Source organism: Eumetopias jubatus, unplaced genomic scaffold (assembly GCF_037043125.1).
Source record: "Eumetopias jubatus isolate StellerSeaLion01/CBP00866 unplaced genomic scaffold, mEumJub1_p1.0 scaffold_11, whole genome shotgun sequence".
NCBI lineage: Eukaryota > Metazoa > Chordata > Mammalia > Carnivora > Otariidae > Eumetopias > Eumetopias jubatus.
In genome coordinates this window covers 65,017,156-65,042,818 of record NW_028274817.1, presented here as the reverse complement: position 1 = coordinate 65,042,818, position 25,663 = coordinate 65,017,156, and the positions used below count along the sequence as shown (strand labels likewise).

Here is a 25,663-nt window from a genome sequence, read left to right as displayed (position 1 = left end):
TGGGGAATTCTACCAAACATTCAAAGAAGAAATAATACCTATTCTACTGAAGCTGTTTCAAAAACAGAAACAGAAGGAAAGCTTCCAGACTCATTCTATGAGGCCAGCATTACCTTAATCCCCAAACCAGGCAAAGACCCCATCAAAAAGGAGAATTTCAGACCAATATCCCTGATGAATATGGATTCCAAAGTCCTCAACAAAATCCTAGCTAATAGGATCCAACAATACATTAAAAGGATCATCCACCACGACCAAGTGGGATTTATCCCCGCGACGTAAGCGTGGTTCAACATTTGCAAATCAATGTGAAACAACCCGATAATAAGAGGAGAGAGAAGAACCATATGGTCCTCTCAATTGATGCAGAAAAAGCATTTGACAAAATACAGCACCCTTTCCTGATTAAAACTCTTTAGAGTATAGGGATAGAGGGATATTCCTCCAGTTCATAAAATCCATCTATGAAAACCCACAGCGAATATCATCCTCAATGGGGAAAAGATGAAAGCCTTTGCCTTAAGATCAGGAACACGTCAAGGATGCCCACTCTCACCACTATTGTTCAACATAGTACTAGAAGTCCTAGCATCAGCAATCAGACAACAGAAAGAAATAAAATGTATTCAAACTGGCAAAGAAGAAGTCAAACTCTCTCTTTTTGCAGATGACTTGATACTTTATGTGGAAAACCCAAAAGAGTCCACCCCCAAATTACTAGAACTCATACAGCAATTCAGTAATGTGGCAGGATACAAAATCAATGCACAGAAATCAGTTGCTTTCTTATACACTAACAATGCCACTGTAGAAAGAGAAATTAGAGAAACGATTCCATTTACAATAGCACCAAAAACCATTAAGATACCCTGGAATAAACCTAACCAAAGAGGTAAAGGATGTATACTCTAGGAACTACAGAATACTCATGAAAGAAATTGAAGAAGACACAAAAAGATGGAAAACCATTCCATGCTCATGGATCGGAAGAATAAACAGTGTTAAAATGTCTATGCTACCCAGAGCAATCTATACCTTCAATGCCATCCCGATCAAAATCCCAATGACATTTTTCAAAGTGCTGGAACAAACAATCCTAAAATTTGTATGGAATCAAAAAAGACCCCAGGGCGCCTGGGTGGCTCAGTTGGTTAAGCGACTGCCTTCAGCTCAGGTCATGATCCTGGAGTCCCGGGATCAAGTCCCACATCGGGCTCCCTGCTCAGCAGGGAGTCTGCTTCTCCCTCTGACCCTCTTCCCTCTTGTGCTCTCTATCTCTCATTCTCTCTCTCTCAAATAAATGAATAAAATCTTAAAAAAAAAGACCCCAAATCACCAAGGAAATGTTGAAAAAGAAAAACAAAGCTGGGGGCATCATGTTGCCCAATTTCAAGCTATATTACAAAGCTGTGATCACCAAGACAGCATGGTACTGGCACAAAAACAGACATATAGACCAATGGAACAGAAGAGAGAGCCCGGATATGGACCCTCAACTCTATGGTCAAATAATCTTTTAACAAAGCAGGAAAAAATATGCAATGGAAAAAAGACAGTCTCTTCGGGCGCCTGGGTGGCTCAGTTGGTTGGGCGACTGCCTTCAGCTCAGGTCATGATCCTGGAGTCCCAGGATCAAGTCCCGCATCGGGCTCCCTGCTCAGCAGGGAATCTGCTTCTCCCTCTGACCCTCCTCCCTCTCATCCTCTCTGTCTCTCATTCTCTCTCTCTCAAATAAAAATAAAATCTTAAAAAAAAAGACAGTCTCTTCAATAAATGGTGCTGGGAAAATTGGACAGCCACATGCAGAAAAATGAAACTCAACCATTCTCTAACACCATACACAATGATAAACATAAAATGGATGAAAGACCTCAATGTGAGACAGGAATCCATCAAAATCCTAGAGGAGAACAAAGGCAGTAAGCTCTATGACATCAGCCACAGCAACTTCTTTCAAGATACATCTCCAAAAGCTAGTGAAACAAAAGCAAAAATGAACTTTTGGGACTTCATCAAGATAAAAACCTTCTGCACAGCAAAGGAAACAGTCAACAAGACAAAGAGGCAACCCACAGAATGGGAAAAGATATTTGCAAATGACACTACAGACAAAGGGCTGGTATCCAAGATCTATAAAGAACTTCTCAAACTCAACACCCAAAAAACAAATAATCAAGTCAAAAAATGGGCAGAAGACATGAACAGACACTTCTCTGAAGAAGATATACAAATGGCTAAGAGACACATGAAAAAATGTTCATCATCATTAGCCATCAGGGAAATTCAAATCAAAACCACATTGAGATACCACTTTACACCAGTGAGAATGGCAAAAACTGACAAGACAAGAAACAACAAATGTTGGAGAGGTTGTGGAGAAAGGGGAACCCTCTTTACACTGTTAGTGGAAATGCAAGTTGGTACAGCCACTTTGGAAAACAGTGTGGAGGTGCCTCAAAAAATTTAAAATAAAGCTACCCTATGACCCAGCAATTTCACTCCTGGGTATTTAGCCCAAAGACACAGATGTAGTGAAAAGAAGGGCCATATGCACCCCAATGTTCATAGCAGCAATGTCCGCAATAGCCAATCTGTGGAAAGAGCCGAGATGCCTTTCAACAGATGAATGGATAAAGAAGATGTGGCCCAGATATACAATGGAATATGACTCAGCCATCAGAAAGGATGAATACCCAACTTTTACATCAACATGGATGGGACTGGAGGAGATTATGCTAAGTGAAATAAATCAAGCAGAGAAAGTCAATTATCATACGGTTTCACTTATTTGTGGAACATAAGGAATAGCATGGAGGACATTAGGAGAAGGAAGGGAACAATGAAGGGGGGGAAATCGGAGGGAGAGATGAACCATGAGAGACTATGGACTCTGAGAAACAAACAGGGTTTTAGAGGGAAGGGGGGTGGGTGGATGGGTTAGCCCAGTGATGGGTATTAAGGAGGGCATGTACTGCATGGAGCGCTGGGTGTTATACGAAAACAATGGATCATGGATCACCACATCAAAAATTAATGATGTATGGTGACTAACATAACATAATAAAATTAAATAAATAAATAAATAAATAAAATACTATATGAAACCAATCATATAAAATGTCCAGAATAGGCGAATCCATATACAAGGTAGATTAGCTTTTGCCAGGGAATGGAGGGCAGGAAGAATGGGAAATGACTGCTAATGGGTACTGGGTTTCTTTCTGTGGTGGTGAAAATGTTCTCAAACTAGATAACGGTGGTGGCTGAAGAACTTTGTGAATATCCTAAAAACCACTGTATTCTACACTTTAAAATGATGAGTTTTTGTGTTACGTGAATTCCCAGTTTTAAAAATCTCCCCTTGTATCCTATTGTTATTTCCCTAATGTATGTTGCTATACTCCAGGCAGAACCTGGTAATGCTAATCTAAAAAGATCTCAAATGTTTTAAAATTTACAAGTACTGACACACATATCACATCCACAAAAACACAAACAGCCCATCTGATAAATAATAAAAAGATATTATTCTAAGGGAACTACACTTGATCTTAGCCAAAACGCCAAGATGCAATATTCTGCAGGAAACAAAAAAATTCTTAGAATGGTTAGTATTAGCTAAAATACTACATTAAGAAGTAAGCAGAATTTTAAATAACTACTAATCTAGATCAGTAGCTATGTGCATTAAGAGAACAAACAAACCTTAATTACTATAATACTAGTATACTACTAGGACCAATAATTAACATTCAGGAACATCTACTATTTGCCAAGTAAGCATATTATAAACCCATTCAATGTCCATAATAATCAATAAGGTAAGTACTATTGCAATCCCCATTTTAAAGACAAGGAAACTGAAGCACAGAGTATTCATACAAAGAGCAAAGAGTAAAGCCAGGAGGTAGTTTATCTACATAGCCTCTTATTTACTACACTATAGCATCCCCCCATAACAACCAAAAAGTACAGTCAAAGAGTGTTTTTGCACACTGAAAGCCCACCTGGTTTATAACACATAATTCAAGCCTATATGTTTATATGTATTCTTACTTTTCACAATTAGTATCAAATCAAAATATTAAATATTTTACTTTATTAGTAACAGCAACCTTTCTACAAATAACGTGAAGCATGGTTATTCATATTAATTCTTACAATTTTTGAAAAAGTGATATAATATTTACCTTGTTCTGGGCCGTTGTTCATCTTCAGATTCACTAACTTCTTCACTAACTCCTGATTCCTGGAAATCAGAATCTTCAGAATCTTCACTGCTCACTTGAATAAAAAAAAAATACTAAATTAAATACTTTCCAACAGAAATGTAATTCACCAAATTTGTCAATACATTCACATTAAAACATGGACCACTGTGAGACTATCTATAGTATATATATTTGTGGATATTACACATCATACAGATTAGACCAGTTAATACTCAAATAGTATTTATAAAAATAATTCAAATGTGGGGCGCCTGGGTGGCTCAGTCATTAAGCGTCTGCCTTCGGCTCAGGTCATGATCCCAGGGTCCTGGGATCGAGCCCCACATCGGGCTCCCTGCTCCATGGGAAGCCTGCGTCTCCCTCTCCCACTCCCCCTGCTTGTGTTCCCTCTCTCACTGTGTCTCTCTCTGTCAAATAAATAAATAAAATCTTTAAAATAAATGATTCAAATGTATTCTAACTATGGTTATAAAATTATGGTTCTATATTGAAATATAAGTATTAATTGTGTATGAATTAACAAAACGAGAATTTAACTATCAATAAAATAAATTCATTATTACCAAAGGTGAGTAAAAAGAATTCTGGTTATTCAAAACAAGCTGAAGTAGGCTGACCAAGATGGAGTAAGGGCAAATAAAGACTTTCCTGCCATTTATGACAACTAGAAACTATGAACAGAATACATAAAGAAGTGACCTAAGCACTAGGAAAAGGAAATAACAGTTGGCAGACTGGGAACTAAAATAAAAACCTTAATAATGATCCCTATCAAATTGGGGTTAGGGCATTGACTGTGAGTGTCATCGTTTTTTTTTTCCTTTCTTCCTGGTTTCAACAAGAAGGCAGGCTGAATTCCAAAACTATGCAGAGGGTGCTGACAGTAAAACTGGGAGAACCCCATTTCTACCCACAGCACTGAGAAAAGGGACCTGGGCCCTGCAAATCATAAAAATAAAGGGCATCTCCAATTTTATTTTTCTCTCAAAAATTTTTTCTGTACCAAAAGTACCACTAAAACCCCAGGAGAATACCCATCTTTCTGGCCAGAGGAAGCCAGGCAGGGAAAATACAAGATGAGCCTGAAATATCTCATGGTGCCAGAAAGTAAAGCAGTCCTCAAAACATTATGGGAGTATATTCAAAGGACACGTGATCCAACTTGAATGAGCTTCCAATAGCCAAAGCTGAAACAATCTGAGTGACAAAATGAAGAACTGGATTACAACTCACAGAATAAAATATCTATAAATCCATATTAACATAAACAATGGGATAAATAAATAATGAAAACAACCCTTATGATTACTACTGTATAAGTAATGAAAGAAGTAGAAAATCACTGCTAGATAAACATCACAGTAATTGCTTCAGGCAAGATGAAATGTTAGAATTAGTGGCTAAAGTATGATGAGAAACAGGATATTTGAATAGTCTCTCTCCACAAGATATTAATTCAATGTGAATAGAAAAATAGATATTTCTGCAGTGGAAAAACCCAGCAGACCCCAACGAACAAAGCAATCAATATTAATATTACCAGTAATAACTGTCATCATATAACCTTGGTGTATGATACACTGAGAAAGATTAAATATCACTTTTGTGGTACTCTTGTCAAAATGCATAATAACCTCAATCCAATCATAAGAAAACATTAGACAAATACATTATAGATGGCCAGTCTAGAAAATAACTGATCAATACTCTTCAAAAGTGTCAAGATCATGAAAGAAAAGGAGAAACTGTCACAGATTAGAATAGATTAAGGAGACATCACAACTAAAAGCAATCTGGCATCCTACATTGGATTCTGGAGCAGAAAAGACATTAGTGGGAAAACTAATAATAAGCAAATAAGATCTATAGTTTACTTCAGAGGTCAGAAAACATTTTATGTGAGAAGTCTGATGGTAAATATTTTCAGTTTTGTAGGCTATATGGTCTCTGTTGCAACTACTTATCTCTACTCAACTCTGCCACTATAAACACATGAAAACAGTGAGGAAGTATAATGTGATTCAGGTATAGCCTTCAGGTATAGTTAGCCAACCCCCAGTTTAACTAATTAGTATTGTATCAATGTTAATTTCCTGGTTTTAGTTATCATACTATAGTAAGTTTAAAGAGTTAAATTAGGGAAGCTGGGTAGAAGGTATATAGGAACTCTGTACTATTTTTACCTTTCTTTAAACCTAAAATTTCAAAAAAAAAAATTGCTGAATGGGAAGAAATCAGAGAGGGAGACAAACCATGAGAGACTCCGGACTCCGGGAAACAAACTGAGGGTTACGGAAGGGAGGGAATGGGGGTGGGGTAACCAAATGATGGGTATTAAGGAGGGCACATGATGTGATGAGCACTGGGTGTTATACATGTCTAATGAATCACTGAACACTACATCAAAATGTAGTAATACAAAAATGTATTAATGATGTACTAAATGTTGGCTAACTGAACATAATAAAAAAAAATTGTTAAAGATCATGACCTGAGATCAGAATCTAATGTCTGTTCTATCCAAAAATAAATAAATAAATTTAAAAAAACAGGCTAACATAAGTAAAGAATTGCTATTGGGGGAAATGGGAATAAGGAGTTACTGTTTAAAGAGTATCAGTTTGGGATGACTTAACAGTTGTGAAGACAGTGTTGATTGTTGTACAACAATATCAATATACCTAATGTCACTAAATTGTACAATTAAAAATGGTTAAAATGGTTAAAATTTTATGTTGTATTTTACCACAATAAAAATAAATAATAATAATAATAAAAGAACTAATCAACTGGGAATGTGGGGGAGCACACGGGCCCACATGCACATACATACAAATCCTTTAAGTAAAATTCTAGGGGCGCCTGGGTGGTTCAGTCGGTTAAGCATATGCCTTCAGCTCAGTTCATGATCCTAAGGTCCTGGGTTCGAGCCCCGCATTGAGCCCCCTGCTCAGCAGGGAGTCTGCCTCTCCCTCTCCATCTGCCTCTCCCCCAACTCATGCTCTCTCTCACACGCTCTCTCTCTCACAAAAATAAATCAAATCTTTTTAAAAAAAGTAAAAATCTAAACCTATCATTAATTTTTTATCACTTTATTTTGAAAATTTTCAAAACTACCAAAAATTTGAATTACTGAATGAACATCTACATCCCTTCTCCCTTCTACATCCCTACAATTCACTTACTGTTAAGCTTATCACATTTGCTTGCTCACTCTCTATACACGCACACTTTTTTATACTGAACCATTTGAATTTAAGTGCAGATATCATGACACTTTACCCTTAAACATAAGGATACTGTCCTATATAACTAAGTAACATTATCATACTTAGAAAAATAATATCAGGGGCACTTGGGTGGCTCAGTTGATTAGGTATCTGCCTTCAGCTCAGGTCATGATCCTGGAGTCCCAGGATCGAGCCCCACATCGCATCAGGCTCCCTGCTCAGCAGAGTCTGCCTCTCCCTCTGTCCCTCACCCCATTCTAGTGCTCTCTCTCACTCTCTCAAATAAATAAAATCGTTAAAAAAAACACATCAATTTAATATCATCTAATAAGGCAATAATTACATTTTTAAAATTATCACCAAAATAACTATTATAACCTTTTACTAATTCAGGTGGAAACTGTAAGTTCACATGTTGCCCCTGATTTACTAAGTCAGCTACTCTCTTGATTTCTCCCCACTGCCTAACTTAAGTTTCCAGACAACATAGGCATATCGGAGTTTGCAAAACTTGGAAAATCATGCAACTTTAAATGTAGTATCAATCACTATGATCATAATCCATATTAGAAACATAAATATGATGGGATTTTGGTTTACTCCCTCTTTCACAAACAAATGAAAAAACACTTGGGTAGGGCGCCTGGGTGGCTCAGTCGTTAAGCGTCTGCCTTCGGCTCAGGTCGTGATCCCAGAGTGCTGGGATGGAGTCCCACATCGGGCTCCCTGCTTGGCAGGAAGCCTGCTTCTCCCTCTCCCACTCCCCCTGCTTGTGTTCCTGCTCTCACTATCTCTGTCTCTGTCAAATAAATAAATAAAATCTTAGGGAAAAAAAAAAACACTTGGGTAATAAATTACCCACAGAAGAGGCCAGTGGAAACAGGTCAGGTCACAAAAAACTTACGTTTTAATAAAATATTTCAAATGTAACTGTGCCTACTAAAGGACTTTATATTCTGAACTGAGCCCTCAGAGGCAAAATCAGTATTTCCCCTTTTGTTGAAGATGCACAGGAATCATGTTAAGTTATGTAACCTGCTTAAATTGCTCACTTCTTTATAGAATCTGAAAGACAAGCTTGTAGTCATGCTGCAAGGAAATCTGTAAATTAACCATTCACAAAATGATGTATGATTATGAAAATGTCCTTGACATATTAAGTATATGTGCATGGGGGGAAGCCATCCCCTTCCTCTTTAATGAATAACTGCTGCTCAACAGCCCTTTAAATATTCAGGATTCCAAGATTCTTTCCTTAGCCCTTCATCTGCACATTACAGGCTCTACTAGGCCATCTCATTACTTCTGTCATATTATACATATACCATGACAACTCCAAACACCTGATAGTCATCACAGACTTCTCTCTTTCACATCATTTAACAAGAACTAACAATTCAGTCTCTATATGACCAAAGTCAATTCTCCTCTTCAATCGCACTTGGTATGAACTATAGCAGTATCCTCCAAATAGGTGTAAATCTAAGCTCTGAGTATCACAGAATAACAGGCAACTAATCTGGTCATATTATATTCTTGGTTAAAATCTCTCAATGGGAACAATGAGTGGTTGGGCTGAGGCTGTGATTCATGAGTACTAGTAATGAATGTCCTGTACCACACATGTTCATCAAGATGTCTGCTTATAAAATGTGTCCTTGTCTGTATGTAGAGTATACATTAAAGTTGTTTTAAAAAGTGGTGGTATTCCTCTGTGAATATACTAAAAACAGTTAAATTGTACACTGTAAACAGGCAAACTTGTATGGTTTGTGAATTATATCTCAAAACAGCTACAATTCAAAAAAATCAAAAATAGAAATAATTTTTAAAATTAAAAAATAAAGGGAACTTTCTCTAACTCTCCAGCCTATAGAGCCTACTGTACTTCTCAGCCACTTTCAAAAATGTTTTTCTATTCCTAGTGGCAAAAAAGAGTTTATTTGCCCTCCAGGAGTTTGGCAGTAAAGTTTTCAAAATCTGCCCCAAGAAACCAAAGTTTCTCTGAACATTTTGTTAGCCAAAATGTTCAAGAAAATTTCACATTCAATTTTTCCATATACTTGTGATTACTTAAAGAATGCTCTCCCCCAATGTTCAAGTAAAATGAGCACACCAAAGAGGTGTGCAATGTTTACTCTACAGCCTCATGTACCCATGGGTCCACTGCCAAGTACTCCAGTTTGAGAAAAAAAGTTTACAAGTGTCTCCCACACTTGGTGTCTGTCTTCCCCCAGTTTCAATTCCTGCTGTTACTTTCCCTATTCCCTCCTATAGTCCAGCTATACCATGTTAACTGTATCCTGTCCACCATGTGCCAAACATTTTGCAGAGGCTTCTAAAGCTTTTCCCCATTTATATTATAAATCTTCACATCTATCTGCTCCTCAGTTACAACTTGGTCTGCTGAGTGAAACTCTTCATCTTTGTGAAGTCATCTCTGGGGATAACTGCCATCCCCCAAGAAGCTAAAGAAATCTTCCTTTGTGCCACACTATACAATAACTCTGTTATAGAAGACATCCCTCATAGTGCTATAATTTCATATAATATTAATGTCAATAATTCTTACAAAACTACTGACGCCAATCCTGGCTACATATCAGAATCATGTCAGAGGTGCTTTATAAAATATATGGATACCTAGGTCTCACCACCACCAATTATGCTGTAATTGGCTTGGGATGGAGTCCTGTCATATGTATATTTCAAAATCCCCCAAATAATCCACATGTGTAGCCAGGCTGAAAACCACCATACAAGACAATGATTTTGTTATTCATTTTTGTATTCTCAGTGTTTACCATGATGCTGGAAATAGGTAAGCACTCAGTGCAGAAGGATTCAGACTTTTAATGTAATGAAAATTTAATCTGACTACATACAAGCTTTGCATATAATAAATCTACCCAAATTAATTGCATCTTCTATCCTTCCTTAGGAAAGCATTATTTCTTCCTGCAGTTACAAGCAATCGTATATTGTCTACATAGGCTTTAAGTATATCTTATTTGTCATATTTATCTTTTTAATCTAAGTGTGTATGACTACTAAAGGTTAAAAATATTCTTCGTGTCATCTCTCAAGTTTCTGGGTTCTCTTCCCACTCTAAATTCTTTATTTCACTCTCATGTAAGAGAACAATTGTTACCAGTGTGCTGATATTCACTTAATATAGCTGGTCCAGGTACATTTAAATTTCATTACTATAATTAGTTTATAAAACCAATATGTTCCTGGGGCACCTGGGTGGCTCAGTCAGTTAAGTGTCTGACTTTTGATTTCAGCTCAGGTCATGATCGCAGGGTCGAGAGACCAAGCCCCATGTCGGGCTCCACACTGAGCATGGAGTCTCCTTGGGATTTTCTCTCTCCTTCTCCCTCTCCCCTCCTCCTCTTTCTCTCTCTCTCCCTCTCTTTTTTTAAAAGATTTTATTTACTTATTTGAGAGAGAGAAAGAAAGCACAGGAGGGGGAAGGGTCAGAGGGAGAAGCAGACACCCCACTGGGCAGGGAGCCTGATGCAGGACTTGATCCTGGGACTCCAGGATCATGATCTGAGCCGAAGGCAGATGCTTTACTGACTGAGCCACCCAGGCACCCCCTCCCTCTCTTTAAAAAAAAACAAAAAACAGTATATTCCTTACATTCAGAATTAAAATGTCTTACCTTTCCTTCTATTTCTGCCTTTGGCTTCTTTGTGTTCTTTAGGCTTCATCTTTTTTTCTTCTCCAGATTCTCCATCACTCACAGTGAGTTTGTGCCTCAAAAGCCTATGTCTGTATCTTGGCTTCTTAGATTCTTCAGAATCTGAATCTGATTCAGAATTGACTTGATTTTTTGCTTCTAAATGGAGAAAATGAATCAGTAAAGCCTTCAGACTTTTTTCCCTTTAAAATGTTTTATAAAACTATTTTGTTCGTTGAAAATTATCAAGATTTATGAAAAAGATCAGAGCTTGCACTTACTTTGATATCACTGGTAATACCAGGCAACCTCATACATCAGACTTGATCTATTACTATGATTAAATACTGATTAAATATCACCAATATTTTTTAAATCTAAATATCATTTGTAGATTTTTTTAAAAGGTAAAAAATATTTTGCTTTAAAAATCATGTTTATTGGCAATAACTGACAAAATGTGCACAATTATTACCAGATACTCAAAAGGAGTAAAAGTAGTAGCAAAGTTTTAAATATCAATAAACTCCAAATACATATATTATGAAATTTCATGGTCAGATAGTCCTCAAAGACTGAACTGGTCAAACAATCAAGTTATGACATCCTACACTTCTCTTTGGAGCTCACCCTCATCTCCTGGGTTTTCTTCATTGTGTTTTCCAGTTCTTTTTTTCCCTTCTTCTGGTTCATCATCTGAAGATCCATCCTCATCAGAGGAAAGATTGGCTTTAATTTCTTCTAAAAGCATCTTCTTGGCAATTCTTGAGTAAAAAGACAGTAAAAAAAAACTATATATTTGGTGGTGAAGTGTAACAAATTTTAAAAAAACTATCAAAATAGAAATAAATGTGCAAAAAGATTTTATACTGTCAATAAAAGACTACCAAAACCATGTTTTAACCTAAGCTACCAACCAAAACTTCTGAAAATGCTCTTAGCACTGATTTTTTTTCCAATTCTAAATACTTCTGCAATTTATTTAAAAATCTGAGGGACATTTCTACTATTTTGACCAATTGCAATTTCATGCTGCATAATCTTCCAATCCTATATTTGCTCTGCTGCCATCATCCAACAACTACAGTATGAGATAGGCCCACATAATAAATCAACTTATTCAGACAAATGGCATTCCAAGACAAAACTCCACATGAGAAGACTATTCAAAGCAAAACGTATTCTTAGAAAATCAAGGTTGAGGCACTTTCTTATCAAACAGTGCCTCAAACTGGTGAATAATATTTCTGGCACTTAAATTTCAATTTAATTCATAAATTCTGTAAATGAAATGAAAGCATATACCATATACTAAGTATTGAAGCAATCAGAAATCCCTAATAATATTCAAACTAGGGCAGATAAGAGAAGGGACATGAGTGCTATTAATTATACACATGGTAAAAGAACACAAAATACCATAAATGAGTCTTCACTTTCCAAAAAAGTAGACAGTGCAGTAGCCTCACTCATACCAAAATTTCTCAAGATGTTCCTCAAAGACCAATTTGTTAATGGAAAAATCAACTACTAAAAGCATGAGAAGATACTTCTTTAATGTCATCTTATGTTAAAATAAAATATAATCCTAATAAATCTCCATGTTTATGCTAAAGGAAAACATCTGAAAATGTAAAATAAAAGCAATCATGCAGCTTTTGTATAAGAGGAGGTGTTTTGCACCTGGAGTGTCTTTGTGATATAAATTTATAAATCACAGTAACGAAGGAATACCTTATAGAAAGGTTCAAAACGAAGGCAGCATGATTCTCAGTTTTCCATGAACTAATACTAACTCTTATGGGATAAACATCCACTCTGCAATCAAGATTAACTCTCTAGCTCAGTCAAAAACTTACAGCTGGAATTATGGAACTTCTGTTATTTTTGGATTTGAAACCCTTCTTTAGATTTCTTAACATACACTCACATTTCAGTCAAGATTCACTCAATGGTAGAAGATGTTAATGACTTGGTAATTTTATTTGAAAGGGAGACTGTTCAATCCTAGTTTTATACAAAGATATATAGGCAAAGGCACCAAAACAAACTGAAGCAAAATAGGTAATCACTTCATAAATACTTATATTTAAGCCTTTTGGTGCTTCCTTCCCTAAACAAACACATTAGAAATATTTAGACAACACAGAGTTACCAAGTGGTAAAGGAAACCACAGATGAGTTTGCTTTTTTGTGGGTTTTTGATCTGATTTGTGTTTCAATAAAGTGAAGATTAGATCACTCCAATTTAAATCCTACTGGAGTTGAGCTATAAAGTGTTGTTATTACATTTCTAGATCAGTGGTTTGCTCACTTGGATTGTACACAGTAAACTTTTTTAAGTGGAGAATAATATAGGGTTGTCAACTTCTCATTTTGCCAAGAATAAAAATTTAAAGCCAAAACTGTTTATTTTCACCATTTTATAAAATAGACTATTTCAACACACCCTCCACAAATTAGGAAACAGTTTCAGAATGAAGGGTGGTTCTTTAAATTTAATAAAAGCATCTGTCTAGAAAAACTCTCTAACATCATCTTTAATACACACTACATTTGTCATTTCCCATGGACAAGGAGAAACTTTCTTGAACCAATTTGGGTAAAACCACTGTTTTGGAATGTGTGTGTGTGTATTACACACACACATAAATGTAAAGTGTTGAATAATAGATTGCAAATAGAAAAACATAGTTCACTTGCAGTTACAAGATCTTATATAACCATTTGGGTAGTACAATAATAACCAATAAAAATACAAGTACTAATTTAGTTACACTAAAGGTTACTTCAATCACCCGATTTCAGTTTGTATTTACAAGTTCAAAAAAAGTCTAAAATTCTATATTATCTGTAAAGACTTGGTTAATTTTAAGAAACCATAAAATTTTTCTTCTTTCAAACTCTAGACTCCTAAGAATATGTCTACTAAATGGAAGGTTAAAATATGTAAAACTACCTAATTCATACTCAAAGTTCTAGACTGTCATGAAAAAACTGAGAAATATGATACACATGAGAAAATAAGATACAATTTTATATCAACTGTGAAATTACATAATAAATCATGGAAAATTAAATGAGATCCATACACTGAAAAATTACATGATTTGTCAATCAACAACCTTCATTAAGAACATAATATATAGAACAATCACAATCACTTTAGAAGTAGGAAAAAAATTACAAAATTCAGAGAATGGTCATTTTTCTCCAAACTGAAAAGTTACATACAGAGTGATGGAGATTCCCTTAGCTTTACCTTCCTAAGATGGTTTAGATTTGCCCTCTAACACTTTTGACCAATGGAAAACCTAATGTATAGCCATGTATACTAAGCCATAAAAAAGAATAAACTTAAATCATTTTGCATGACTGATGGCTCAAGTCCCTATGTCAAAGATACACTGTATCATAAACCTAGCCTACCATGTAACCTACACCTCAAAGTTAGAACTTAATTTGAAGGACCTAAGGGCTGAGGCTGACCTTCAACCTGAGTAGTCAGCAAACATGTTGAGGTGAGATGTGTCCCATCTACAAAGCCTGCTGTGAGATGCTTTAAGGGAAACTCCACTACCTTAACTCTTGAGTCACGGGCCACAGAGACTTCAAGGACATCATCACTCGAGAACCAGCTGAGGCTGGCAAAGCATCATTTTGGAGGCCTCGGCTGGACCCGTGCTGGTATGCATGTGATGGATGTATAGTCATGATCCCTAGTTGATTTCTGTTTGCTCTGAAGTTTCCTTTCTTGAGGCTTTCCAGGACGTTTCTGAGAAAATCATCCAGGCAACAAGGTACTGCCCCCCTGGAATCTCAATGCTCAATATTACATCTTGGGGCAGGTGTAGCATCCAAAGCAGTCACGACTCTATCAGAAGCATTAGAGACACAGGCTGTGCCACTCTGTGGCAGAAAACCTGGGCAGAGCTGGAAGTAATGGAGCCACTCCTCCATTTTCCTGAAAGGGAGGGAAGGGAGAGGGGGAGAAAGCAAAACAATATGGGAGGAAGGGTAAAAACCCACAAAAAAACAATGATCGGAAATGGTGCATGAGAGAATAATAGAATCCCAAAACCCAAACAAGCTAAGGCTTCTAAAGCACATAATACCAAGATAATGTCTTATTACCCCTTACACCTTCATCTACTAAAAGGAAGCAAAAATAAAATAAGGAATCAGCCCAACAATGCAAAGACGAACACCCAAGCAGGAAAAAGAGAGAGGGAGAGGGGGAGAGGGGGAGAGAGAGAGAGAGAAAGAGAAAGAGAGAGCCATGAAAGCCTTTAGTTATTCTGATCCTATCTAGAAAGGAAATGCATAATGTTCCTTGTGTAAGCACTCAAACAGGGAAAGAAAGTAAACTACCTCTTGCTGGTACATAAATCAATAATTCAAAACATTAAATTTCTAAAATAGGAGCAATCAAGAGAGGGATCTGTTGCACCATGGAGGTTTTTAGAGAAACAGCCATTACAAAAGCAACACGAAATTTTACAGCTAGAAAAAGGGACCTTAGAGTCCCAATACTGTCATTTTACAGATGAGGAAACAGGCTTAGCAAGGGAAAATGTTGTGGCCAAAGAAACAAAGCTAGTTAGTGGCAAAGCGAGAAGTAGGACCTAAGATCCTGAATCCCAATATTCTCTTAATTTTACTATGCCAGTGCTATAGTCTCTACTCATTTACTACTACTATGCTTATGAGTACTTGGTGAATCTACTACAGTCACATTCTTAAAGATAACTGTATTTTATTGATTTCCAAATATGCATTTAGAAATGAAAGAATTGAAGCTTCAGTTTTTAAAAAATTTTTAAAAAGTTACATCTTTAGTCCAGTATGCTCCATCTCTAAAATGCACTTGACAGGTCATCTCAGATATATCCCTATAATCTACTGTTTTATCTTTTAAGAGGTTCTGAAAACAGGTTTGAAGAAAATTGTTAAATAAAAAATACAATTTTAGAAGGCCAAAAACTATGGTGCATCCATGCACAAAGATGACAAATTAAAAAATTGCTTACATTTTGTGTACAATACTACAACAGAATTAGTTTAAACAGAGAATTCTTTTTCTTTTAAACAGAGAATCCAGAATAAGATTATAGGTTTAAATGCATACCCTTTAGAGACACAAAACAAGTATCTATGTATATGCTAGGCTAAAATATCATACCATATTCAAAATGTTGATATGTAAAAGAACTCAAATGACTACAGCCAAAGAATGTTAAAAACTTTTTGTGAAAACAAGATGGTGAACCCATATTCTTCTAATAAAGTGTGAGGCATTAACAAATGTTATATACTTCAGGGTTAAGAATAAAAACAAATATTCCAAACTGGTTGATGGACACTAAGAAGGGCATGTGATGTAATGAGCACTGGGTATTTATTATATAAGACTGAAGAATCACAGGCCTGTACCTCTGAAACCAATAATACATTATATGTTAACTAAATGAATTTAAATTAAAAAAATGTTTTAAAAAAACCTGAAATATTTCATAGAATTACTATGGAATTCCTCATCTTCAAAATCTGGATTAGCATATTTTTTAACTCCTTAGTTCAAAAGTAGTATTCTTGATATGAACCTTCTATAAAAAATGACTAAGGCATAATGATCTGTACCCAAAAATGGTGGAGTTTATGAGATGATGATGTAACTGAATAATCAAAAAGCTAAACAATGGTTTGAAACACTTGTTAGTCATATGTCCTACAATGTTTGCTATTAGTGAAAACCAGCACTGGTTTCTTTTTAGTGAGGGTATCAGGAAAATTAGTATCAAGTAACTTTTTTTAAAAAATCTTAGAAGTAGAAATAAAGCTGTAGGAAATACCCACAGTTTATTAACAATTTATATGTAAGCTATAATGTTTGAATAAACTCAAATTACAAAATGTGCATTCCCTGATTTTATACAAAATCCAAAGCAGTTTTAGAGGAAATTTTAACAAGAAAAACTTCATTAACATTGATATAAACTTAGAAAATTTGATCACATTAAAGAACTAGTTTAATATTTTCTTATACTTGAAAGGTAAAAACAGGATTGACTCATTTTTATTTATAAACTTCAAAGCTAAAGACAAAGGAGACATATATTAAGTCAGAAAAATGAATCATTTTTTGCTAACACTAGAAAATACAAACTCCCTTTGCAGGGGTGGGGGGGCTATTTTCCATTCTCTAAAAGTCCCAATATCACCAAAGAACAGAGAACAGGAAAGGAAGGCTAGATATAATGTTTAAACCTTAAGCAGAGAGATCACCACTACTGATCATATTTATTTCCTTGCTGAAAATTCTAGCGTAAGAAAGAGATCTTATGGCAACTGCAACCAGTTTCATTATGGATCCTATATACAGACTAGACACCTATATATACTTAAATGACTTACAATACTTACCTGCACTATAAAAACAAAGTAAATTGAGAAAGAGTTACCTTAAAATTGCCAGGAATTTAAAACCCTTACTCAAACATAAAAACAAGTAAAATGCTTCAGGTTTTTCAAAACAATAAAGGAGAACCAAAGCAATTTTGGTAACCAAACAGGACCACCATGGAAAAAAAAACATTTCACAGAGAAAAAATTATTCCAGATTTAGCAAATTCGTATAAAGAATAAAGACACGTGTAGAAGATGAACATTCTGAAAAGTGTTTAAAATGGAAACCAAATGGAGTCTTGTTGAAGGGACTTGAGATATACTCAACCCATTAAACATTGCTGAAATCAGGTAAACAATCATTAAATATCTTCATTAGCATGAACAACATCCAGGAACAATTAATTACTTCTGAAAATATGCTGAATTAATAGTACAGAATCTTCATCAACAGAATACCCCCACCAAGCTAGTAGGGAAAAAACAATCATTTGTATGTTTTCCAGTTGAAAAGTAAAGTATTACCAAATAAAAAAATAATTGGAAATTTTTAAGGCTACAGTGTAGTCCCACTATAATTAAGTAGAACTTCTATTAACAATGGGCAATTTCTTCAAGCAATCTCCACATCAAATTTTGCTTCTATGTAATAAGTACTTAGCCCCACTGAGAAAGAAATTATGAGAAAACTATGGAGTATTGTTAGACCCAATTAAGCGTTCTTCAAATATAAGGTAAATATTTGTATGTGTGTTCCAGGGGAGGGTATCCATATTAAAAAAATCTCAGCTTTTAGTCAAAATTGGAATAAAAAAGAATACTTAGAAAAAAATCTACAAATAACATACTGAAAAGAATTCTTTTTCGGAGAGAATGGACTCCTCACTGATTTAGTATGCAACCTCTAAAGACAAGCCTGGTTTAACGATCCTCAACACTAACACTGTTAAACTTGAACAAACTAACATCTTACCACTCAAGCTAATTCACAGTGTAGGTATTCAAATATAGGATATTAGAAAATGTCTGGTCAAAATATCCCTTTTACCGATTCATACTGTATTTTCAATGCCAGATAACTGTAGAAATGCAACCATAATAAAAAAATTACATAAATGAATATTTTTTCAATGAAAGAACCAATTTAAAACACAATAGGTATCTGAAAGGCAACATTAACATAATGGCAAATTCAAACATCTGACTTTAAAATTACATGTCTAATTTAAATAACCTGACAAACTATTTCATATTATTATCCCTTTCAAAAAGTACATAAAGTCTAAGCTAGAAAATTCTAAGTAAATTCCCAATTATACAAAATTCAAACTATAAAGTTAGTCTACTATTTACATTTTTTTCTAAAAAGTTCAACCAAAAAAAAGTTAAACTGTCAACCTATGTTTTTTCATTGTTTATTAAATAAATGCAATTAAACAGAAATTAATTTACAAGTTAGACCACTCTATCTCACAATAGCATACATTTACTTTCAAATATGAATGATGCTGCATAACAGTATGCTAAATACCAAATTTATATATTCACACATACTAAAGTATTTAGGACATGGCTAAGTTTTTTAAATGACCTCAAAAACTGTTATAGCTTTAAAAACAGAAAAGACAGAAACAGTAGCGAAATCCACTGCAAAACTTTCCCATAAATATATGTAAATATATATGTTTAGGGAATTATAAAGTATTTACTTCCTCAATATCAGAAATATCAAAACTTCTTTGGCTACAAACTACCCTCCATACCTTGATTTTAACAAATTCTTTCAACTTTCATGAAAAGATGCATTATAATTAAAATTAAATGCTTGAACAAGAAAAAAGTTTTATAGAAATTTATTGCATCCAAATACTTAAGCATTGGCATTAATACACTATTTACCTCTCCATAAACGTCAACACTGAAAATGTATTAACATTGCTAAAAAGTTAAAGCATATGAAATGTATACACAATTTATACACAATTACACAATTGTGTACAAATTTACACACAATTACAATATGCTATGTACTAAAATACAACCTACTCAAAAATGTGAAATTGGTAAATATAACTCCAAGACTTAATCATGATCCACAAATAAATTTTTAAAAGTTGCTTAGTGCAAATTCAAATATTCTCAAATACATTATCTATGCTAAAATAGTTCCAGAAGGTATTTGTATGCCCATCGTGGGTATTAGATACCTCTTTGGTATGTTGAAAATGAAACAAGTTATTAATGATATATTTTATAAAGACACATTGAAATAAGTATAAAGAAAAACATGTTCAAGATAAAATTCTTCTCAAAAGTACTGAACAGGGTTGTATTTTGTAATCACATATACAAGATGGAATTAAATAGACTTTCCAATAAAATACTTGCCAGTTACAGAGAGATATAATCAAGCAACTTAAAAGATGAAAATGATATTCATATTTTGACAAGTTCTAACTCAAATATAAAATTATCATACCTCAATGACACTCTCATTTAGTGGCTAAATATGAGATTAAGGTTCATCACGTATATAATTAAATTAGAATATAGCATGTATTAAACATTATTAGCCTTTTAATAACATTTGAGTCCTCATGGTTTACAGGAAAACAAATTAGTAGTCTAAATAAATAAAGAGGAATTAAAGCATTTTAAAAGAGGTTTTTTAAATGCTTTCATAATCTTGCTATGATCATGTACTATAAAAATGGCTGATGAATAAAATGTATGCCTTTACCAATCCATTATGGACCCCACCCCATCTCATAAAATAATGGATACATATATTTCTTAATAAAAAAACATAAGTAGGTAAGCAGCATCTAAATCATTGTTCCCATGATTAATCCCTATTTAAAAGTACAAAATAAAATTGTTCATTTACCTTAATAAAAACATTCTCCTATTAGAAGAATGCTGATATTAGAAACAGAAAAGCCTATCAGCATCAACAAGATATAGAAAACAGAGCTAGAATAACAGCCGGCCCACAGCATTTACTAACTCAAAGTTAATTTCCTACAAAATTATGACACAAAAATTACATGCATATTTTCATGTTTTCTTAGTATTATAACTTACTAGTAGGAATAAATGGATGGTTAATATAGTGTTCTTTAGTAAAACCATCAAGTCTATCATTGATAATTGGTGTTGGAATTAATCAGGGAAAATTTCATCCAACCCTTTCATTTTAGGAATCAGAAAATGTTGGCAGAATAGTTAAGTCACTTGCGCACAATCACACAGACAGTTAAAGAAGTTTTACAACTAGAAATCAGATATTCTTATCCCCGTTATTCTAAAATTCCACCTACTACACCACACGATCTTGTTGAAGATGATGAGTGTGGGATATACTGTATTTCAGGAAGTGTTTAAAAGATAGGTAAAAAAAAAATTAGGGTTATATTCTGTAATACATTTTCATTATTCTTCATTGTTAGGACATGGGTGTGTCTTTGTATTTTTTTTCTTCTCCCGCCATCCCTTAGGTTAAGTGAATCTGTAAAGGCTACACTGTTTACTTCTTAACCTTCTGTTTAAGTCTTATTAAAGTTAATACTATCATACTATCTATTTTATTTGAAAAATGGTTAAAATACAAATCAGTCTGGACACCTTGTAAACTGATACTTATTTTGAAAAGAATTTCTTAATCTTAAATATCAGAGCAATCTCCTTTTCTTCACTTTGAATGGGTCTTAATAAATAGGACCACCATATTAGATGGCAATTAAAAACAATAATCAGATATTGAGGAGAGAGATGTCTGTTGTCACCAATTTATTGAGATATGATTTACCTTCATCAATAAAATAATCTGAAATTAAAATATTCTCAAAAAATTATCACAGTTTACATGGGAACGTAAAATTGACAGTGCTGTATTTATAACACACCCTATGCTAGGTGTGTTAATATTTATATTTACTTTCTCTTAAGGTTTCTGAGTTTTAGCCCATTTTCTGGCCTTTCTTTCAAACTTGCAGGAAGACTGTGAGCGAGTCTTTCTAAGGCAGGCACTCCTGGTTTTTACAACCGGCTTGCGGTTCCGTTGCTGCTGTTTGTGCCCACGCCTAGGGTGTGTTATAATCTTTTTTAAGTCCTTACAGATGGAATCATACCTATTCTCAGGATCATTGTCGTCATCATCATCATCCACTGTGACAGGCACTGATTTAGATAAGGCTTCATCTCCTTGAGGGGAAAAAAGTGTACTTAAAATTAGCTTTAAATTATCTATATAAGTAAAATCATGTAAAATAAAACTGAAAGCCAAAAACATCAAAACAACTAGTGGGTTCTAAACTGTACTCTGGATCCAAAACATGAGTAAAAAAAATTTATAAGGAAAGCACAATGGGGAATTTATGAAGTGCCAGCAGTAAAACAATAGTTGGATTTTATATATTTCGAAGTTTCTTCCCAGAATACAACAGTTTAAAGCTAATCCTTCTTAGTAACAAGTCTTTATCAATTTGGCATCAGAGTACCATAACTTCCTTGCTGAAATAAGCTTTGTAGTGATCCATTTTAAGTTTAAAGTTAACAGATGTCTAATTTATTCTGTTAAATTGAAGAATAGCAAAATTGCTATTAATATTTTGGTAGTAGCAAGTAAAATATACTTAAATCTGTATTGTAGTCATGATCAGAATTACCAAGAGATATATTCAAGTATAGTAAAACTGATTTCCTTATAAAAAGCTACACTGCTATCCTTTGATTAAAAATCTAAAGAGGTTAGGATTTGTGCACTTCACTATGTAAATTTTACCTCAAAAACAAACTTATATATTAACCTCTAATTAATACTATATAGGCTAAAGTAATTAGGGAGTAGTATGCTGATGTTTACCACTTATTTTGAAATGGAAAAGATTTCAAGGGCATTACACTGAGTGAAAAAAGCCAATCTCAAGGTTACACACTTCATGATTCCACCCCAAAATAACAAAATTAGAGATGAAAATGAAATTAACACTTGCCAGGGGTTAAGAATGGGAATAAGCAAGGGGATGTGTAAAGGGGTAGCACAAGGGACCCTTGTGGTAATGGAATAGTTCAGTATCTTGGTTGTAGTAGTGGTTATACAAAGCTACACATGTGATGATAACTGCATAGAACTATACTTACATATACATACACTCACAAATCAGTGCATGAAAAACTAGTGAAACTGCAATAAATCTTCAGTTTCCTGGTTCTGATACTGTATTATAGTTACACAAGATGTCGCCACTGGGGGAAACTGAATTAAGGGTATTGTTCAAGACCTCCCTGTATGTTTTTTGTTTTTTATTTTTTTTGCAATGTCCTGTGAATTTATAATTAATTCAAAATGAACAGTTAAAAAGGAAAAAAAAATTAGGTACATTGATGGATAAATAGAAGGATATATAAACAGATATGTGATAAAGCAAACACAGTACAATGTTAATGACAGAAACTTTCCTGTATATTTAAAACTGCTTTGAGGGCACCTGGGTAGCTCAGTCAGTTAAGTGTCTGACTCTTGATTTCGGCTCAGGTCATGATCTCAGGGTCATGAGATCAGGCTCTGTGCTGAGCATGGAACCTCCTTGAGATTCTCTCTTCCTCTCCCTCCCCCTCCCCCAGCTCAAGCACTCTCTCTCTAAATAAATAAATCTTAAAAAAATAAAATAAAATTGCTTTATAATAAAATATAGGGAGAAAATGAAGGAAAAAATTCATAAAGAACATAGACACCTATAGGTTCAGGACAGAAATATGCTAAATACAGAAAGGCAAAAATAAATCTTAGAATACCCTACCAAACTCACAATAAATACCTCAAGCAGACCAATCTTCAAATGAAATATTACTAGTAATATTACTGTCATTCCTCTACTACACTTTTCAAAATCTGACACATCCTTCAAAGTTGAGTTCAAATGTTACCTGTTCTTCGAAGTCTTCCTCTAATATTTAGATTAAATGGCCCACTTGCTATTTATTACACAGCCCCATTTTAGTTTTATATGTTTCTTCTGGTATTTTTTTAAATAATGACTTATCTATGTCTATCTTGTTCACGGGACTGCAATCTCCTAGGACCATGTTCTTCATTTTAGTTGCTCATGCCATTCCCAAGTCCAAATTTTTCTAGTAAACTACCGTACCTCATAATAGGATACCCAACTATGGCTGAATAAACTGGAATTATCTAAATATCTGGGAGCAGGGGAGCCTTTTTAAAAGTTCAAAAATAATGTTCCCTTAAGTTGGACACATTAAGAAAATATACTATGTTTATATATGCATACAAATTATTAAGGAATGCCACTTATCGGGACGCCTGGGTGGCTCAGTCAGTTAAGCGTCTGCCTTCGGCTCAGGTCATGATTGCAGGGTCCAGGGATCGAGTCCCGCGTCAGGCTCCCTTGCTCAGCTAGGAGCCTGTTTCTCCCTCTGCCTGCCACCCCCACTGCTTGTGCACTCTCTCTCTGACAAATAAATAAAATCCTCAAAAAAAGGAATGCCACTTATCTTTGGCTCACACCCAAACTTATCTTGAAACAGTACTTTTTATAGTGCTTATTTTCAACACCCTTCATAATCTTTTCTGCTTAAGCATTTTTACAAAGGCCAATTTTTAGATGTGTTAATTCCCAAGCAAAATTATCTTTTTTTCATCTAAAGTAACCAGTTCCAAGAAATATCCAGGATAAAGAAAATCCAAACAACATGGCTTATTCCACCAAAATGTTGAGACTGGCATCTGCAGAAAAGCTCAATTCTCAAGGCTTCTGTGGATACATACATGAAAAAAGGATCACCTCCTAACCAGCACGATGATCCTTCAGAACAAAGTTATATGGAACACAATGATCAAAATGGAACACAGTGATCTAGACCAGTGCTCAGGTAAGGAATTATTGGGAAATGCACCCTACAATATTTGCCATATGTTGCCATCTCTTAAGATCTAATGAATACATATTACACTATGCACTAATAATTCCAAACATGAGAGGTATATCATACAAACCTCTCATATGTGTCAAATCAAGTTAGATTTTGGGAAATGAAAATCAGCAATTGAAATCAAACATGTTGTTTTCACTAGGGAAGCTGTTTAATCATGGAAACCAGTTTTCCAAAGTTTAATTCAATAGCCTACAATTTGCCAATGAGAATACTCCATGTAACTACTCATGATTTATTATTCTTATACTCTAATCCTTAATAAGAGTTTTCCCAACTAACCTGATAACAAAACACTGAATACAAACAATCTCTTACACTACCATACAGTTGAGCCTTGAACAACACAGCTTTGAACTGCACAGGTCCACTTATACATGGATTTTTTTTTTTACAGTACACCAGTATAATTATTTTCTCTTATGATTTTGTTATTTCCTTTTCTCTAGTTTATACTTTACTGTAAGAATACAGTATATAGTATATAAAATATACAAAATATGTGTTAATCAACTATTTATGTCATTCGTAAGGCTTCCAGTCAACAGTAGGCTATTAAGAATTAAGTATTTGAGGGGCGCCTGTGTGGCTCAGGCGTTAAGCGTCTGTCTCTGGCTCAGGTCATGATCCCAGGGTCCTGGGATGGAGTCCCGCATCAGGCTCCCTGCTCAGCGGGAAGCCTGCTTCTCCCTCTCCCACTCCCCCCCCCCGTTTGTGTTCCCTCTCTCGCTGTCTCTGTCAAATAAATAAATAAAATCTTAAAAAAAAAAAAGAATTAAATATTTGAGACGTCAAAAGCTAAACCAGGGTTTTTGACTGAACAGGGGGTGAGCATCCCTACCCCCTGCATTCTTCAAAGGTCAACCGAAATTCTGAAATCAAGGCTCTCAAAACTAAGTTTTACAAGCTGTTCCCAAAGTTCATTTGGCTGCAAAACCTAATCTAAACTGTTCATTCCTTTAAGTACGAATGTTCACATGTTTTGTGCAGAAATACTAATTTGTTTAATTATGGGAGTGTTGCCCCACATGTGATTGGGGCTATTACATAATATATGCTAACTAATCGATATTATCTTTCTAAAAGTCAAAAAAGTTGGAAATTCTGAAACACTGAGGCCAACAATTTTGGGGACAGTCGTTAAAAGCCATATAGGC

At 34.7% G+C, this 25,663-nt stretch overlaps 1 protein-coding gene across 6 annotated transcripts in view; it reads right to left on the bottom strand.

Moving 5' to 3' along the window:
- Nucleotides 1–25,663, bottom strand: part of ATRX (ATRX chromatin remodeler) — a 300,408-nt gene that overhangs the window by 167,579 nt on the left and 107,166 nt on the right. For all 6 annotated transcript variants that reach the window (XM_028101410.2, XM_088028724.1, XM_088028725.1 and 3 more), the window contains 4 exons: nucleotides 21,683–21,755; nucleotides 11,778–11,911; nucleotides 11,130–11,306; nucleotides 4,191–4,284 (listed from right to left, as the gene is read on the bottom strand). In XM_028101410.2, the coding sequence (XP_027957211.1) occupies nucleotides 4,191–4,284; nucleotides 11,130–11,306; nucleotides 11,778–11,911; nucleotides 21,683–21,755 (478 nt within the window). The remainder of the gene's footprint in view (nucleotides 1–4,190; nucleotides 4,285–11,129; nucleotides 11,307–11,777; nucleotides 11,912–21,682; nucleotides 21,756–25,663) is intronic.